Below are 16,346 nucleotides of genomic sequence, written 5' to 3'. Positions count from 1 at the left end.
AACGACAATTCTCTCTTTCTACAATTGAAACTATGGGAAGTGGGTGTATCAGAGGAGTTTTCACCTCTCGTGGTCTACCGGGGTCAAGCTTCTCAGCGATGACTTGCAGTTGTTCATGCTTGATAAATGCATAGCTCTACGTGTTGAAATCAAAGACATTAGCAGTGTTGGGGAAAGTTACTTTTAAAAGTAAAGCATTACAATATTACGTTACTCCCTAAAAAAAGTAACGTTATGTTACTTAGTTACTTTTTATGGAAAGTAATGCATTACGTTACTTTTGCTTTACTTTTTAAATCTGGGCTGGGCTTGATTGTTTGTTTTTAATATAAAAAAGTTATATTTTTGGCAAATGTAAAAGCCCCTTAACACCAAAAGTGATATGAATGAGACTCAGGCTTAAATAGAGAAAGCTCAACACTCTTCGATCAGCAATAATAAAAAAACACACACAAATGTTATGGTTATCTAAACTCATTTTTGCTTATTTGTATGGCTGAATTGGATCATTGGCTCACTTGGATCAAGGTCAGTAGCAAAGACATTGGTTAATAAAATGGGATTAAATACATAAAGCATATTTATGCAGGTTTGTGTCATATTTTGAGTTTGCATTTTTACTGGTTTTATTCATTTTGAGGAATGCTGAATCTGTTTTTGTGCAGGTGAGATGAGTAAATACATGTTCATATTTAGTCTAGAACTACAGTAAGATCATGTTCACACACAACGCCTCTGCACTTACTCCTGATTTCTGTCACCAAATCAACACCAGAGCTGTCAGTCAATACATGGAAACAAAGTAACTGGAGTTACTTATTTGAAAAAGTAACTCAGATATTTTCTTGTAAATGAAAAAGTAATGCGTTACTTTACTAGTTACTTTAAAAAAGTAATCGGACTACGTAACTCATATTACTTGTAATGCGTTACCCCCAACACTGCATTAGTTAGCCATTCAGTCTATAGTATGAATGTACAGTCATAGTATATGAAAGGCTTAGATAAACAGGATGATATGCTTGTCAAAGAAACAACAGGAGCCTCTGTAACTTATTTAAACATATACAACAACAACCTGATTGAATGAAGAGTCACTGTCAGAGCAGTTGTCAGTGTAATTGCTGCTTGACTGCTCATGTTGGCTCTTCCTGTCCATTTCCTCTTTCTTCAGCTGATCTTCCTCAAATTTATTGATCAGTGATTCCACAACCACCATCATGGTCTGTTTCAGAGTCTGCATCATCTGTTTATACCTACAGATTTAAAAAAGCACATATGATGCACTAAACTAGCCATACTCAGATATATCACTCTGTAACAATGAAAACATAAATCCAAGTTACTTTTATATTTGAATAAATATGAATACACTACTAATGTATCACAGTTTCCACAAAAACATTAAGCAGCACAACTGGTTACTGGTTGTTGTTTTTTTTTAATCAGCATATTACAATGATTTCTGAAGTATCACGTGATACTGAAGACTGGAGTAATGGCTGCTGAAAACGGGGGGATCTCCTGCTTAGAGAAACAAGGTGTTAAGTAAGGTGTGTTTGACCTGTAGTAACAGAGGTGGGAAGTATACTCAGTCTATGCAGTATATATTCCCACAAAGTTTAGATTCCTGGAATAATTTTAAAACAGCACTGATGGAGTTCTCATGTATGCTGCACACTAGGCTGCTTTTCATTCAGTATCCGACTCAATCCATTAAACAGTAATATAAATACAAAAACAACGAAATTAATATGTAGCCACAATTTGCATATGTCTATAAAACTAATTTTACACATTAGAGCCATTTCCAAATCATAAGAAACCAAATCTGATACATATATACATATTTGGTGCATATGCATAGAGCTAACTAATATAGCTAAAATATAGCTAAAATATTAAATATAGATACACTAATAATAACAACATTTAGGCTACATCATATCCCTACATCGGAGTAATGCATTATACGCTAGCTAAGTCATTAAATATTATGTAAGTAACGTTACTTAAAACTGAGACGTTCAGAATTCAAGTGTTGGCATTTAAGCTTGTATTTTCTCATTAACAAATATACATTCCACATACAGCTCAAGGGAAGTTTTGAACATTACCTGCAATAATTTCACAAAATGTCCAAACAGATCAGCTACGTCGCTTCCATAACATTAGAAATCTTTCATACTCGGACGTTTCATAAAGCACAGAGCTGTATATAAATCAGCTTAGCATCCGTTAGCAGTACCGTTTCCATGGAAACAAGCCCAGCCGAGCTGAGCCATCCGCAACAAAACACCAGATATTTGCAAAGAACAATTGCCGTGAAAATATTCCATGAAACACAACCGTATGAATGTATTCCATGTCCAGCAAAGTTTGCGATAGCGCATATTGCAAGAATAACTACGATAAAACCACAGGAACACGAAGGAAAGGTGATGTTTGCATGTGTTTGACGCTGACTGAAGAAGACGCTAGTGTTGATCACGTGACGAGAGCGTGTCACGTGACTTTGGGTTTCCTGATTCACGTGACAACACCGAAGATACTCGTATTAACAAACACGGTCAAGCTAGTTGAGAGCAAACTAACTCGTTGACTATAAAAGATTGTTGTTTTTTCATTGGCTGCTAATTTAAAGTAAATAACTGTGCGGATCTCAGCTTATAATGGCCGCTGTTGACAGCTTCCAGCTTTTGTATCGAGAAATTGCCAGATCATGCAGTTGTTATGTGGAAACGCTCGCGCTCGTGGGTGCGTGTTACACAGTCAGCAAGGCTGTGATATTTATGAGGGACTGCTATAGCCTGATAAGGCTTCATTTTATTCCTCGTCTTGTGTCCCATAGAGACCTTAGTCAGCAATATGGACAATGGGCTCTTGTATGTGGTAGGTTTAAAATTGAATAATCATCGTCTAATTCATGCATACTTAATACATGTTATAATACTGCATACTGAACTACCCCTTTGTCCTTGTTTTCCAATAGGAGCTTCAGAGGCAATAGCGAAAGCATATGCAGAGGAACTGGCAAGGCATGGCATCTGTGTGATTCTAATCAGCAGTGACATCAGTAACTTGGCTGACACTGCCAAAGCCATTTCAGACACTTATGGAGTAGAGGCCATTTTAATTGAAGCTGATTTCAGTCAGGGGCCCTTGGCCTTCAAACCTATTAAAGATGCCATCAGTGGTAAAGATATTGGATTCATTGTTAACAGCCTGGATGGGTCTCTAGACCACTCGCAAGACTTTACAGACCTCTCTGAATCTGTAGTATGGGATACTATCAATAGAAATATAGTAGCTGCCACTCTTGTCACCCGCCTGGCACTGCCCTCTATGGTGGAAAGGGGAAAAGGAGCAGTGGTCAACATTTCTGCTGGGCGCTGCTTGCGTCCGACTTCCAGAAAGGCTGCTCTTTCTGCATCTACGGTCAGATCTCGACTTGATGTCTACTTGTCCACTCTTTTTCCATCCAGTGCTGCGGTGATCATGTGTTTTTGTAAGCCAACTGGGAAGTTAGCGTCACCCTTGTTCTCTTGACAAAATCCCAATAGGATTTTTCATTTGGCTTTTGGATTAATGCGGAAAATAAGCTCCTTGACCAAAAAAGTTTGATTCTTAGACATTTTGTTAATCATGATAACCCTTATTTTGAAACCTAAATGCAATCGCTAAAAGTTAAACATAGGCCATAAATGAAATGTACTACAGTCGCACAACTTAAATGTCTCCACAAACTAATTCAGTCTTTACTTAAAAAAAAAAAAAAGAGTGTGACCATAAAAACAGTGAGGCTGTAAAAGCAGACTAGTGAGTAGATGAGTTTATCAGTTTGGCTTGATGACATTTAATGTCACTGACAACCTTTGTAGCTCAATTAACCACTTGTTCGCAACTAGCAAGTTAAAGCTTTAAAAAAATCACTTGGGAGTAGTCCTGATGTGTTTTATGTTTTAAAATGAAACATTTAAATATATTGAGCTTGTATTAATCACAGACCTTATTTCAGGCATTTAACAATAAAATAAAAAAAAACAAGGAATCAGAAGTGCTAACATGTTTTTGGGGTTTGGCCTACAAAAAATGTCATCCCTGCAGCACTCTATATACTGTATGTTTTTTTTTTTATATAGATTTTTGTTTTTATGATTCTTCTGTGTTTTAAATTCCCCACAGGCTTTTCTTGATAACTTCAGTCGCTCTCTGCACTATGAATATGGTCATCGAGGAGTCTTTGTGCAGAGTTTGCTGCCTTTTAGAGTCTCATCTCAAGGATCTGAAGGTTATAGTCCTGCTGGCTGGCTGGTGCCAAGCCCACAAGTGTATGCCAGCCATGCTCTTTCAACTCTGGGCGTCTCTCACCGAACCACAGGATACTGGCCTCACACCATAAAGGTAGTCAATCAATCATTGTAGACATTGTTTTTTTTTAACAAGGTATGCATATTTAGTAAGTCTATGTTATTCTTTTTCTAGTTTCGACTGGTGCAGTGCATGCCAGAGTGGGTATGGATGCTGGGATCACGCGTGTTTACAAGGGCCACCTGACAGGGATGTTTCCCCTCCATGTGAAGGACCTGGTTCATGAAACTGATGTTGCAGAGTTGATTTTGACCAAGCTTAGAATAACATAAGTGATTAAAGTGTTTAAAATGGAAATTGACTACTCCCCCTGCCCCTTTACCCCCTCATACTGAGTTCTGAGTGAAATGCCTCAGTTTTTCAGTATATTTGTTTGCACAAAACCTTTTTCTAAGTGGTTTGAATGGTTGGAACATGATGACAAATCTATAATGTTTATGCACTACTGCTTTTTTCTTTAATCCATTATTTATACATTTTGCAAAGGTCAGATTCAAATATTTAGAAAAAAAGGTTTTGTAAATTAAGTATTTATTTTTGATTCCAAGTGTTTTTGAGTATACTGGCTATACTCATCTTCATTGTACCATTATATAGCTAGTGTTTGGTTATTGCAGTGTATCTCATTTAGTTGTTGCAACTATGAAATGATCAATAAAAAGCTCCAATGATTCTAAAAAGACAATTTTTTTTAATTGAAAAGTTTTGATATACAATCTTCATTAACTTGAAATTTAGTGAAAGACTGCATGAAATTTGTTAAATTATTTTGTTATAGATAAAAGTCTGAGATTTATATATGCTGTCAGCATGACTAGAGTTTATACAATCCATTGTATAAACTCCAGTCATGCTGACAGCCAGCATTATCTTTGAAAGTGTAGTTAAAGTCAAATGTTGTGTCTCCTCTGCCAGGAACACTCAATGCACTTTACTCACATAATCTCATCCATATTAACAGAAGTAACTACCATACATTTACCAAGAATAGGATGCTGTTTCAGCAATGGATTCATACAATAAAGTCAAAACTGAAATACAGCATGGAAATTATTTTAGAAATAGACTTAATAGTTAGGTGTGTTTAATCTAAAAATACTTTCACTTTTGACAGATACAGTATATACGGCCAACTCGCAACCAGTGGCATGAGTTTGGGCCGGGACTGTCTGGTGATAAGAGCAATGGCGCATGTTTAGGAAACCAAATATTTTTGATATTCAGATGGGAGTAGTGCAGAGATGTAAAGTACAAAAAATAAAAGCTATTATATAATGTGTGTCATATAGACTTGCACAAGAAACCAATTTGAACATGATAAATATTCCAATTCCAGATGTCAAGGCTGAAAATAGTTTGGAGTCTACACACTGATAATGTGATAATCTTTGTTTTGGTTCAGAAGCTGCCTCTTCATTAGGAAGAGGAAGGCTTAGAGGAAAACATGTTACACACATCTCCCTTCGAGCCCTCAATGAGCGGGTGAAACTTCCTATCCGTCTTCTTATATTTGGTAAGCAAAAAGTATAGTTATTTGTTATTTATCACTGAAATGTTTACTTATAATATTCTCTCTTTATTTATTTCCACTACTGTTCAAAAGTTTTGGGTCAGGTTTTTTTTTTTTTGAAAGAAAAGGCATTTATAATGTTACAAATAAATGTCTATTTTAAATCAATTCTTAATTAAGCAGCACAGCTGTTTTTCACACTGATAATTTTTCTTGAGCGGCAAATTAGCATATTAGAATGATTTCAGAAGGATCATGTGACACTGAAGCCTGGAGTAATGATGCTGAGAATTCATCTTTGCCATCACAAGAATAAAATAAATTAGTCAAAAATATATAAATCTAGAAAACAGTCATTTTAAATTGCTACAATATTTCACAGTATTAATGTTTTAATGCTTATTTGATTAAAAAAAATCAACCTCGGTTACCATAAGACGTCTTTCACTAACATGAAAGAGTCTTATCAAACCCAAACTTTTGAACGGCAGTGTTAAAGAAAGAAAGAACGAGCGAACGAACGAATGAAAGAAAGAAAGATGCACATGTTTAACTTAACCTCCAGACCTCTTACCTTAAAATTATTGTTGTATTTTTTATATTACTATATTTTTTAATCAAAATAACTAATCTTAACCCCCCCCCCCTAACTTAGTTTGTTTCTTTACAAATTGTATTATCAACAATACCATATTAGTAAAAGGTCAAAAATAAAACCTTTCACCTACAAAAACAAAACAAAAAGTTATATAATGATCTGAAATGCAAGTCTCATTTTGAATCCCAAAGTATTTAAAATGTCATTCTTATGCAGACTATAAAAAACCACCAAGCTGACTTGAAGACGGCAAAGAGTATTGCCACTGTCACTATCAATGTTTTGGGTTTTCAGCACAAAAACCTTGGTTCCCATGTTCGTTATAGAAAAGAACCTGGTTTGTCTCCTGACTTGATGATAAACACAGTATTTTCTGAATCCATCAATAGAGCTTGCATAAAATATGTGAAAACAAATTATGAGCATCACTGCATATATATACTGCAGCCGAACTGCTGTCCAATTAACAATAATGTCTTTTCTTTCAGGAATTCAATTAAGATTAAAGATGGGTGAGTGGGACTTTCTCGGAAGACTGCTGGATAGAGTCCAGATGCACTCAACGGTGGTGGGAAAAATTTGGCTCACCGTCCTGTTTGTGTTTAGGATTCTAGTCCTCGGGGCCGGTGCCGAGAGAGTTTGGGGCGATGAGCAGTCAGACTTCATCTGCAACACAGAGCAGCCGGGGTGCGAGAACGTCTGCTACGACCAGGCGTTCCCCATCTCACACATTCGTTTTTGGGTGCTGCAGATCATCTCGTTGTCCACACCTACTCTAGCCTACCTGGGCCACGTCGTCCACGTCATACATGTCGAAAAGAAAGTGAGAGAGATGATGAAGAAAGAGCTTCAGAATGAGCAAATCAGTCTGTTCCTCAAGAAAGGCTACAAATTTCCCAAGTACAGCAGGGACAATGGGAAGGTCAGCATTCGGGGGCGTCTCTTGAGAAGCTACATTCTGAGTTTGCTTTGCAAGATACTTTTAGAGGTGGGTTTCATCTTGGGCCAGTACTACCTTTATGGCTTCACTCTTCAGGCCCAATACGTCTGTGTCCGTTTTCCGTGTCCTCACAAGGTGGACTGTTTCTTGTCAAGGCCTACTGAGAAAAGCATCTTCATTTGGTTCATGCTGGTGGTGGCCTGTGTCTCTTTACTCCTAAATGTGATTGAGATCTTATATCTTTGCATCAAGAAGATCAACGAGTGTCTCAGCCGCAAAAAGGACTACAACATCACACCCGTGACCCCGGTTGTGAACAGAAAGGACTTAAAAAATACAGATCAGGTGATTCAGAACTGGATGAACCATGAGCTGGAGCGTCAAAGGAGGGAACTTGGCAATGAGGCAACTAAAAGTGTGGCTTCAGAGGACCACAGTGCTGACGTGCAAGAGGTCCATATCTGATCAGCAGGTCTCTGTACACAAAGGCTTTCACACGGTCAACTTGAGCAAACAGCCACTGATCCAAGTGACTCGTGCATGGTCGAGACCCCCCAACTTCAAGCATGCTATGACCCTCTCTCTCTATTTAACAAATCAATAATGTATTACTGAAAGTTCTTATCTGTTTTGTTTTCTCATTTAAGTCAGAAATTGTACTCTGTAGAAAGATTTGAAAAAAAGTAAAGCTTCAAACTGTGCATGTAAACTGTGTTTTTGTCATTTAGTTCTACCAGTTTCTGTATTTAGGAAAATGAAATAAGGCTGAAAAAAATAAAGACTGAAGGCAAAATTTATTGGATCAAAAACAGTGATATTGTGAAATATTATTACAATTTTAAATAATTTAGTTTTCTATTTTAATGTATTTTAAAATGCAATTTATTCCTGTATTTTCAGCAGCATTACCTCAGTCTTCAGTGTCACATGATCCTTCAGAAATCAGTCTAATATTGATTTGCTGCACGAGAAACATTTATTTTTATTATCAATGTCAAAAACAGTTGTGCTGCTTAATATTTTTGTGGAAATCCTGTTTTTTTTTTTCCGGATTCTTTGATGAATAGAAAGTTCAAAAGAACAGCATTTATCTGAAATAGAAATCTTTGGTAACATTATAAATGTCTTTAGTGTGAAGTAGATTTTTTTTTATTTCAATTGGAATACCGTAGTTGTGTGGGTTAGAGACTTAAGTATTACACATTATTGTTGAAGCCTTTCAATCATTAATGTGGCACTCCTGTGTACTTGCATTCAAGATCTTGTTCTTTTACCGTTGGACAATGTAACAGCATTCCACTTTCAGCTATTACACAATCTTAGTAAAGCCCAAAAATCAAGGTTCAGCTATTCTCAGCTATCACTTGATATGCAGCTTAGTTTCTAACAGGAAGAGGTGCAACTCACTAAAGGTAAGTGTGAAATCAACATTACAATGTTTTGTATATTTTTGTTCAAGTACACATTGTTTTAGGTAGCATATACAAAAGCTGTTTGCCTTGTGGTGTAAAAAGACAATATTTAAGAATACATTAAATAAAAATTATTTAAATCCGACTAATCAGGCTAAGTGCTTAATTACTAATATATAACTATTTATCTTAGTAATTGTTCTTTACCTTAAAACATTGTGTTTTAATATGGCAAATGTTTTAAAGACTGAGTAAAGTTTTTAACATGTATTTATTGTAAATCAATTTACAATTGAGTATTTGTATTTACCAGTAGCCACAGATGTTTAGTCAATGAATAAGATTCAGAAATATAAAGTTATTTCCCTCTGATCCTGTAAAAAAAACTTCTGTAAATTCAATTTGTTAAACATTTATTTTTATTTTTTGCCTGAACCATATGTTAATGTATTACAATTATTCATCCCTTTTATAGAGTTGATCAAATTTACAATTAATTAATTTATTAATAATACTTTGTATAGTTTTACCTCTGTATAACCTCTTTTTTCATGTTTTGCTTTTCTTTATGGGCACAATAGCTGAACTTGTTTTGTAGGCTAATTATTAAGTATATTAATCTATTAAGAGTATACCATTAATGAAGACCATCACTTAAAGGCTTATTGATTAAGTTAAAGTCCTAAAGTGGACTTTGTATTTCATGTTTTCCTTCCCTTTCTTTCTTACGTCTTTTTTTTTTTTTTGTAGGAAAGTCTGAGCATCAGCAAACATGGGAGACTGGGGATTTCTCTCTGCGTTATTAGACAAAGTACAGTCTCACTCCACCGTCATCGGCAAGATATGGATGAGCGTCCTCTTCATCTTCAGGATCCTGGTGCTGGGATCAGCGGCGGAGAACGTTTGGGGTGATGAACAATCTAATTTGGTTTGCAACACGATGCAGCCTGGTTGCGAGAATGTGTGCTACGACTGGCAGTTCCCCATCTCGCACATCCGCTTCTGGGTCTTGCAGATCATATTTGTATCCACTCCAACTTTGGTATACCTGGGTCATGCGGTGCAGGTCATTCACGAAGAGAACAAACTCAGGGAGAAAATACAAAGTCTTGGGGAGGGCCACATGTTGAAGGCACCCAAATATACAGATGACAGAGGCCATGTCAAAATTAAAGGAAACCTGCTCGGCAGCTATCTAACCCAGCTGTTTTTTAAAATCATCCTGGAGATTGCATTCATTGTCGGACAGTATTATTTATACGGCTTTGTAATGATCGCCAAGTTTACATGTTCCCAATCCCCCTGCCCTTACACCGTAGAATGTTTCATGTCTCGTCCAACAGAGAAGACCATCTTCATCATCTTTATGCTAGTGGTCGCCTGTGTGTCTCTGCTACTGAATGTCATAGAGGTGTTTTACCTGGTGTGCACCAGGGTCAAATGCCGGACCAGCAAGAGACGGACACATAATGTCACTTCGGCTAAAAAGCATGGAAGTTTGGCATCATCCTGGATGACCTCTGAAGACGCTCTGAAGCAAAACAAAATGAACAAGCAGTATGAGAGCGGACAGAGTCTTGGAGGAAGCCTGGATGGGGCAAAAGAAGAAAAACAATTGACGGAAGACCACTAGATTTATGGACAGATTTATTTCTCAGAAATTTCATGAATCTGCCAAGTTTTTAGAGAAACATCTCTACAATTTGTTTTCCGTTGCTCTTAGCTTATGGTCCAGTATTTACACACTTGAAAAATAAAGTATTTGTATGATACTCCTCAAACCGAGTACGTTATTTAATTACTTTATGATAATTTTGTGCACAGTGCATGTTTGACTTTTAATTGAATAGTTTTGATATACTACGGTGAAACAAAAAATACTTACTGTTATATGATTGTATATATTGTGTGTAAATATATGTATAAGAGTCAGTAAGTGACTTAAGCACTATCTGCATGTCTTGTTTGTGTGTTGTCATTTTCTTTGGCCATATTTTCCGTCACAAAGAAACAAATTTATAGTAATTTGTTTTCTGAATGTAAACTGGCGTCAGTGATGTTTAAAGAGCATAATGACAATATCCTTCTTTAAAATAAAACTTTTGAATCAACACAGGTTTCTTTTTTTCGCACGATATCTTCTCCAGTTTAAAAAACTTTGCCTTGTGGTGTAAAATAACAATATTTAAGAATTAATTAAAAACAATTAGAACCTGACTGCAATCAGGCAAAGTGCTTAATTGCTAACATCTAATAATTATCTTAGTAATTGCTCTTTAGCTCAAAGACATAGTATGTTTTAAAATTTCTGTATACAAATTTACATAATGAATTCAGTGCCGGTGCTCTGATTGAAAAATGATACATAAAATCATATATAAATGCACACAAAAGGCATTTTTTGACTTCTACTCCACCTCTTTGTATTGCACTGCAAGTTGCTTTAACAGAGTCACATTATCTTTACGTTGATGTATGTTGTTCTCGCATATCTCAAATATGACCACGCTGCTGATTTTTATCACTGTTCTTTTTACTGACAAATAGAATAACTATAGCTCAGATGATAAATACCCTAAAGCACTAAAACGCAAGGATTCATTATGTTATAAAAGCTCCTTCTCTTGTGCATGCCAGGGGAATATTTATTCAGTTCTCTTCTCTCATGATGAAACATTAAACACAGAGCGGTTTTACTTCACAGTTTTCATTGTGTTCAGAAATATCAGTAAGGTTATGACTCTCGATGACAACTCAAGCTCTTGTGAATAAATTGCACTTGCATATTTATCTATTTATACGCATGAGTACGTGAGAATACAAAGGTACAGAGATCTTGTCTCATACAATCGCCCTTAGATTCTCTAACATGATTAATAATTAACTTTGGGCTCAATTTTATCCTGTTATCCCAAATATGGCCATGGAACTTTAATCAGACTTCAAGAAGAAGGTGGCAGCCAAAAAAAAAAAAAAAAAGACATTGTGAAATCCAGTGCACTGAAGTTCAATCTTTACACCTGACACATGCCATTTAATCATTGAGCAAAACAGTCAATCAGCACAGCACTGAGACGCAAGTTGTCACAGGTAAACATTTTATTTTAAATTTGCCTATGGATCTATCTATTTGCTAATTCATATGTGATATTGTATATTGTGAAGATTAGATAAGGGTTCTAAACAGGTAACAAAACGAATTATAATCTAATAATGTTAAATCGTACTGATATACAGATGGATTTTGGTGATTGCTGAATGTTAACCATTCACTCTTTAGTTGAATATTCTTTTCTCATTGTGATTTAAAACAAAAATGTAATTACTTGCCGAGAATGTCTAGAATTGTTTATGGTCGAAGATCCCTTTATGATAAATGTTTTGCTTTAGGATATATTTTGTCAACTGAAGTGCAAATCTTTTCTTACTAAGTAAATGTATTGATGTTCAATTCAAATTCATTTTAACAATGCACATTGAATGCTCTTACCTTCTGAACATCAAATTGTTGTCACAGTCCACAAAAGTACTGTGTTTTTTTTGGTATACATAATTATCTAATTATTCTCTGATAATCTTGCCTATCTGCTGAAATTCACATATAGCCCCTGTGCAGATTAAAAAATGTTTATGACTTTATTGTGCTTATGACATTATTGACGGCAATCAGCAACCATTGGCAACTAAAATTTCAACTGGAGGAAAGAAAGCCATGCAGTGTTGAGATGACTATTCCTTGATGGGAATTAGATTACTTGACTATGAATCACATTATGTGAAGTGCATTTTAAATACTGAAACAGTGGTGTCAAGCATGTTTTTTTTTTTTTTTTTAGAATAAGGATATAAAAAAATCTAAGCAACATTAATTTTTTTTTTTTTACAGCTACAAGTATTGTGAATAATGACTACATTTTTTTCTCTGTTCTTCCCACAAAACTTGTAAAACTATACAAAAATATATATATAAGACATATTCTATAAATTAGACATTTTTGGTGTTTTTTTCTCCTTTTTGTCAAGCAAATTTAGTGTTCACTGAAAAAAGAAAAGTTATTTTTCTTAGTATTTTTGTCTTGTTTTCCATTACAAATATGTACAAATTCTTAAATCAAGATACATTACTTGACTAAAAATGAATCAAAATTCAAAAAAATGTGTATGTGTATGTGTATGCTTAAAACAAGAAAAAAAAACTGTAAATGGGTTAAGAAAAATCTTGTTTCATATTGAATTAAGTTTATTTTTGCTTACCCCATTGCCGTTTTCTTCTAATTCTTCTTCTTCTTCTTTTAAGCATAAACTCGCTTAATTTTGATAACATTTTCTGGAAAACAAGACTTAGGCTACGTCCACACGAAGCCAGAACTTTCCCCATCCGATCTTTTTTCCCCCCTCATCTGAAGAAATATCTGCGTTCACACGAAACCACAAAACCGACACAAAACGATGTAGTACACATGCAAATCCAGTATGTGGCGCTGTAATTCTGCCACAGAGATACTAAAAACGAAGAAGAAGACTTGGACATAATAATAAATAAATTTTTAGGTAAAATGGACTTTTAATAAACGGATCAAAACTCAACCACTTAAAATGCTGTCTTTCTCCCCTAGTTTTCTAGGCAGGGAAGATACTAAAGGCACAAGCATGGGAGAGTGGGGCTTTCTCTCCAAGCTGCTGGACAAAGTGCAGTCTCACTCCACAGTCATTGGGAAGGTGTGGCTCACTGTTCTCTTTGTCTTCAGGATCATGGTTCTCGGAGCCGGGGCTGAAAAGGTGTGGAGCGACGAACAATCAAAAATGATCTGCAACACTAAGCAACCTGGTTGCACGAACGTGTGTTACGATCACACCTTTCCAATCTCCCACATTCGCTTCTGGGTGCTTCAGATCCTCTTTGTGTCCACGCCAACACTTCTATACTTCGGCCATGTTCTGCATATACTCCACAAAGAAAAGAAACTAAGACAGCAGAGTGAAAGCCATGCGGAAAAGCAAGGCCTCAAACATCCCAAATACACAGACGATCATGGCAAAGTTATAATCAAGGGCCAGTTATTAGGTAGTTACCTAGCCAGCCTGTTTGCTAAGATCTTGCTTGAGGCTGCATTTATTGTAGGCCAGTATTATATTTACGGTTTCATAATGATCCCTAAGATAGAATGCTCCCAATCTCCTTGTCCTCATACAGTTGAGTGTTACATGTCTCGTCCCACAGAGAAAACCATCTTTATCATCTTCATGCTGGTGGTGTCGTGTATCTCTCTGCTTCTGAACGTGATCGAGATGATCTACCTGATGTGCCGCAGGTCAAAGAGACATCGTGGCACACAGATGAGCACTTTCTCACAAGGTTTAAATGGATCCAAGATGTACACTACAGGACCTTCAAAGTCTACCTAAACTGTCCATAGCTAAATTAATGTAAGATCTGGGTATTCAAATTCAAGCCATTTTGTGATCATTTTATTTTGCACAGTTTTTGTTTTACTGTGAAATGATTAGGCCCTATATGTATTTTGGACAATGTTTGCACCAGAATGAATGTTGATGAGCATCTGTATGGTGCCACAGGGTATTTCAGGTAATTCTATATGGACTTTATTTAACTTTTAACCTTTATTAAGGTTGATAACTTGTCATATGATCTATCATTTAGCTCTTCTTATAAAATTTGATGATGCTTTAATTGTCTTACTGTAGAATTGCCATAAAACACTTAGTTCACACTTAGTTAGTAGCACACTACACATTTTCATATTTTCCTAAATACATTCTTCTATTTGGTTAACCCTCTGATATTGTTCATTTGGGAGTCACACTTGTGTTGTTCGCGGTCAAAAGTGACTGGACACCTGAAATGTAACTTTTTTTATTTTCAGTGAAATCAATGTAATATATTTTTTGTTCGATAATATTTTTTCTTTATCATTTTGTATTTTGAGAGAATTTCATGGTACTATTTAATATTTATGCAATAATTATGATCAATTTCTTCCCATTGAAAATAATAAAACTAATTTCTAATATTTTTCTATTACTTTTCAATGATGGCAGTATTTCATGTTAAAATAGAGACGGTGGGCCTCATTTACGAAATGAACGTACGACAGAAAATTGAGCGTACGGTCGTTTCAACGCAAAATTTGGAATTGATCAATATGGACGTGAGCGGTGGATACGATCAAATCTCACGTCTGGTCTCAGGTCGTGTACGCAAGTTTTTGAGTTACCTGAACTTGCGCGCAGCATAGTAAATACGGTGGAGAATTGTAGATTGACAGCATTTTGTTCATTTTTATATTCCTGACCGTCAAACGAAGCTCATTAGTCGATCGTTAATCAGTAAGATTAGAATGTCTTTTTTTGTTATTGTTTTGTACCAATATGCGCGAAAAGCAACATAAACGACCATGAGGATTCAATCATCACATCATGCACCTGCAGCGTTTCTGTGAAAGGAGAAAAACAGAAATTAAGTTTCTAAAAGGGATCAAATCAATAGGATCACACAAAATATATCCACCTTTTTCTTCAACGCGGAAGTAAGCCTATGGGTGAGACTTCTGGTTCATTGGCTGCTATAGGTAAATAACGAGGAGAATAACAACGTGCAGTAAACGGTAAAACTGTTTGCACTACAAACCAGTGTGTTCATAATTAAGATAATACATTAAAATAATATGATAAGACACACCGATTTTCAATATCAAGCAGCAAAAGGAGCGGGTCTGTACAGATAAAAATAGCTGGACGCTGATGAGACCGGAAGCTAGACCCATATAATTTACAAATGGCCGCACCCATTTTTACGGCAAGAAAAAGGTGGATAATAGGCTATAATAAAATTAAAAGATTAACAAAAGGGGGGGGACACTGTGCAACAAGTATAGGTTATGCTCGTTTTTGTGACACTCTTAATCAGGGGTGTGAAGTAACGAATTACAAATACTCACGTTACAGTAATTAAGTAGTTTTTATCAGTCATTTTACTTTTTTGAGTAGTTTAAAAATTGTGTACTTTTACTTTTACTTGAGTACATTTTAAGTGATGTATCGGTACTTTTACTCCGTTTGTGGTCATTACATGCTTATTTTAATTTTATTTTTATCCATCAATGTGATTGGATAGAGAGTAATAAGTCTCGTGACTTTCGTCAAATCAAATTGTGCATAGAAAACTTTAACCGCCAACTGTTTATCATGGCTGCTGGAAGCGCATTCTTCAAGCATCAATTCAGTCACATCTTCCTCTAACTTAATATGTTAAGATAAATTTCGGATTTCTGCTTGCTAAATGATTTGTATATAGGCTATGCTTGCTTATCTACACGGCCTGAAATTTGGTGTGAGGTTGCGGGTATTGCGTACAGTGTTAACTCACGCAAGTGCCACATTCAGTAAATTCCCCACTCACTTATGAGATAAGTCGTTGTTGCTTGTGGAACTTGTCGACTTTTGATGAGTTTGAGCGCGTGATGCGCGCTGTGAAAAGGGTTTTTATTTTATTTT

At 35.8% G+C, this 16,346-nt stretch overlaps 5 protein-coding genes across 5 annotated transcripts in view; 4 read left to right on the top strand and 1 right to left on the bottom strand.

Annotated features, from left to right (window-relative positions):
• The window catches only part of LOC107598099 (protein broad-minded-like), a gene marked incomplete at its 3' end in the record, with an annotated part of 37,616 nt that extends 36,283 nt beyond the window's left edge, over positions 1-1,333 (bottom strand). Inside the window, exons 1-3 of the mRNA XM_016289365.1 lie at positions 1,323-1,333; positions 1,079-1,256; positions 65-136 (exon numbers count right to left, since the gene is read on the bottom strand). Of these exons, the coding sequence (XP_016144851.1) occupies positions 65-136; positions 1,079-1,256; positions 1,323-1,333 (261 nt within the window). The remainder of the gene's footprint in view (positions 1-64; positions 137-1,078; positions 1,257-1,322) is intronic.
• A 1,201-nt stretch (positions 1,334-2,534) lies between these two features.
• LOC107598113 (inactive hydroxysteroid dehydrogenase-like protein 1) lies at positions 2,535-5,033 on the top strand. The gene is made up of 4 exons (XM_016289380.1): positions 2,535-2,892; positions 2,993-3,438; positions 4,186-4,404; positions 4,486-5,033. The coding sequence occupies exons 1-4, from the start codon at positions 2,673-2,675 to the stop codon at positions 4,555-4,557; spliced, it is 957 nt and encodes a 318-aa protein (XP_016144866.1). The 5' UTR covers positions 2,535-2,672; the 3' UTR covers positions 4,558-5,033.
• An 805-nt stretch (positions 5,034-5,838) lies between these two features.
• gja11 (gap junction protein, alpha 11) lies at positions 5,839-7,991 on the top strand. Its single transcript, XM_016289379.1, has 2 exons — positions 5,839-5,884; positions 6,968-7,991. The coding sequence occupies exon 2, from the start codon at positions 6,988-6,990 to the stop codon at positions 7,882-7,884; it is 897 nt and encodes a 298-aa protein (XP_016144865.1). The 5' UTR covers positions 5,839-5,884; positions 6,968-6,987; the 3' UTR covers positions 7,885-7,991.
• A 665-nt stretch (positions 7,992-8,656) lies between these two features.
• Positions 8,657-10,942, top strand: gja13.1 (gap junction protein alpha 13.1). The gene is made up of 2 exons (XM_016289378.1): positions 8,657-8,831; positions 9,582-10,942. The coding sequence occupies exon 2, from the start codon at positions 9,604-9,606 to the stop codon at positions 10,462-10,464; it is 861 nt and encodes a 286-aa protein (XP_016144864.1). The 5' UTR covers positions 8,657-8,831; positions 9,582-9,603; the 3' UTR covers positions 10,465-10,942.
• An 897-nt stretch (positions 10,943-11,839) lies between these two features.
• gja12.1 (gap junction protein, alpha 12.1) lies at positions 11,840-14,699 on the top strand. Its single transcript, XM_016289377.1, has 2 exons — positions 11,840-11,921; positions 13,448-14,699. The coding sequence occupies exon 2, from the start codon at positions 13,482-13,484 to the stop codon at positions 14,235-14,237; it is 756 nt and encodes a 251-aa protein (XP_016144863.1). The 5' UTR covers positions 11,840-11,921; positions 13,448-13,481; the 3' UTR covers positions 14,238-14,699.
• The last annotated feature ends 1,647 nt before the right edge of the window (positions 14,700-16,346 follow it).

Source organism: Sinocyclocheilus grahami, unplaced genomic scaffold (assembly GCF_001515645.1).
Source record: "Sinocyclocheilus grahami isolate Dianchi unplaced genomic scaffold, SAMN03320097.WGS_v1.1 scaffold244.1, whole genome shotgun sequence".
Lineage (NCBI taxonomy): Eukaryota > Metazoa > Chordata > Actinopteri > Cypriniformes > Cyprinidae > Sinocyclocheilus > Sinocyclocheilus grahami.
The sequence above is the reverse complement of the archived record's forward strand: the minus strand, read 5'-3'. Positions and strand labels throughout refer to the sequence as shown.

Bases quoted from the DNA above. Each gene is read 5' to 3' on its own strand.
- gja13.1 (XM_016289378.1), top strand. From the start codon at position 9,604: ATGGGAGACTGGGGATTTCTCTCTGCGTTATTAGACAAAGTACAGTCT.
- gja12.1 (XM_016289377.1), top strand. From the start codon at position 13,482: ATGGGAGAGTGGGGCTTTCTCTCCAAGCTGCTGGACAAAGTGCAGTCT.
- LOC107598113 (XM_016289380.1), top strand. From the start codon at position 2,673: ATGGCCGCTGTTGACAGCTTCCAGCTTTTGTATCGAGAAATTGCCAGA. The intron at 2,893-2,992 runs GTAGGTTTAAAA...GTTTTCCAATAG, and splicing joins ACAATGGGCTCTTGTATGTG to GAGCTTCAGAGGCAATAGCG. The intron at 3,439-4,185 runs GTCAGATCTCGA...AATTCCCCACAG, and splicing joins CTGCTCTTTCTGCATCTACG to GCTTTTCTTGATAACTTCAG.
- gja11 (XM_016289379.1), top strand. From the start codon at position 6,988: ATGGGTGAGTGGGACTTTCTCGGAAGACTGCTGGATAGAGTCCAGATG.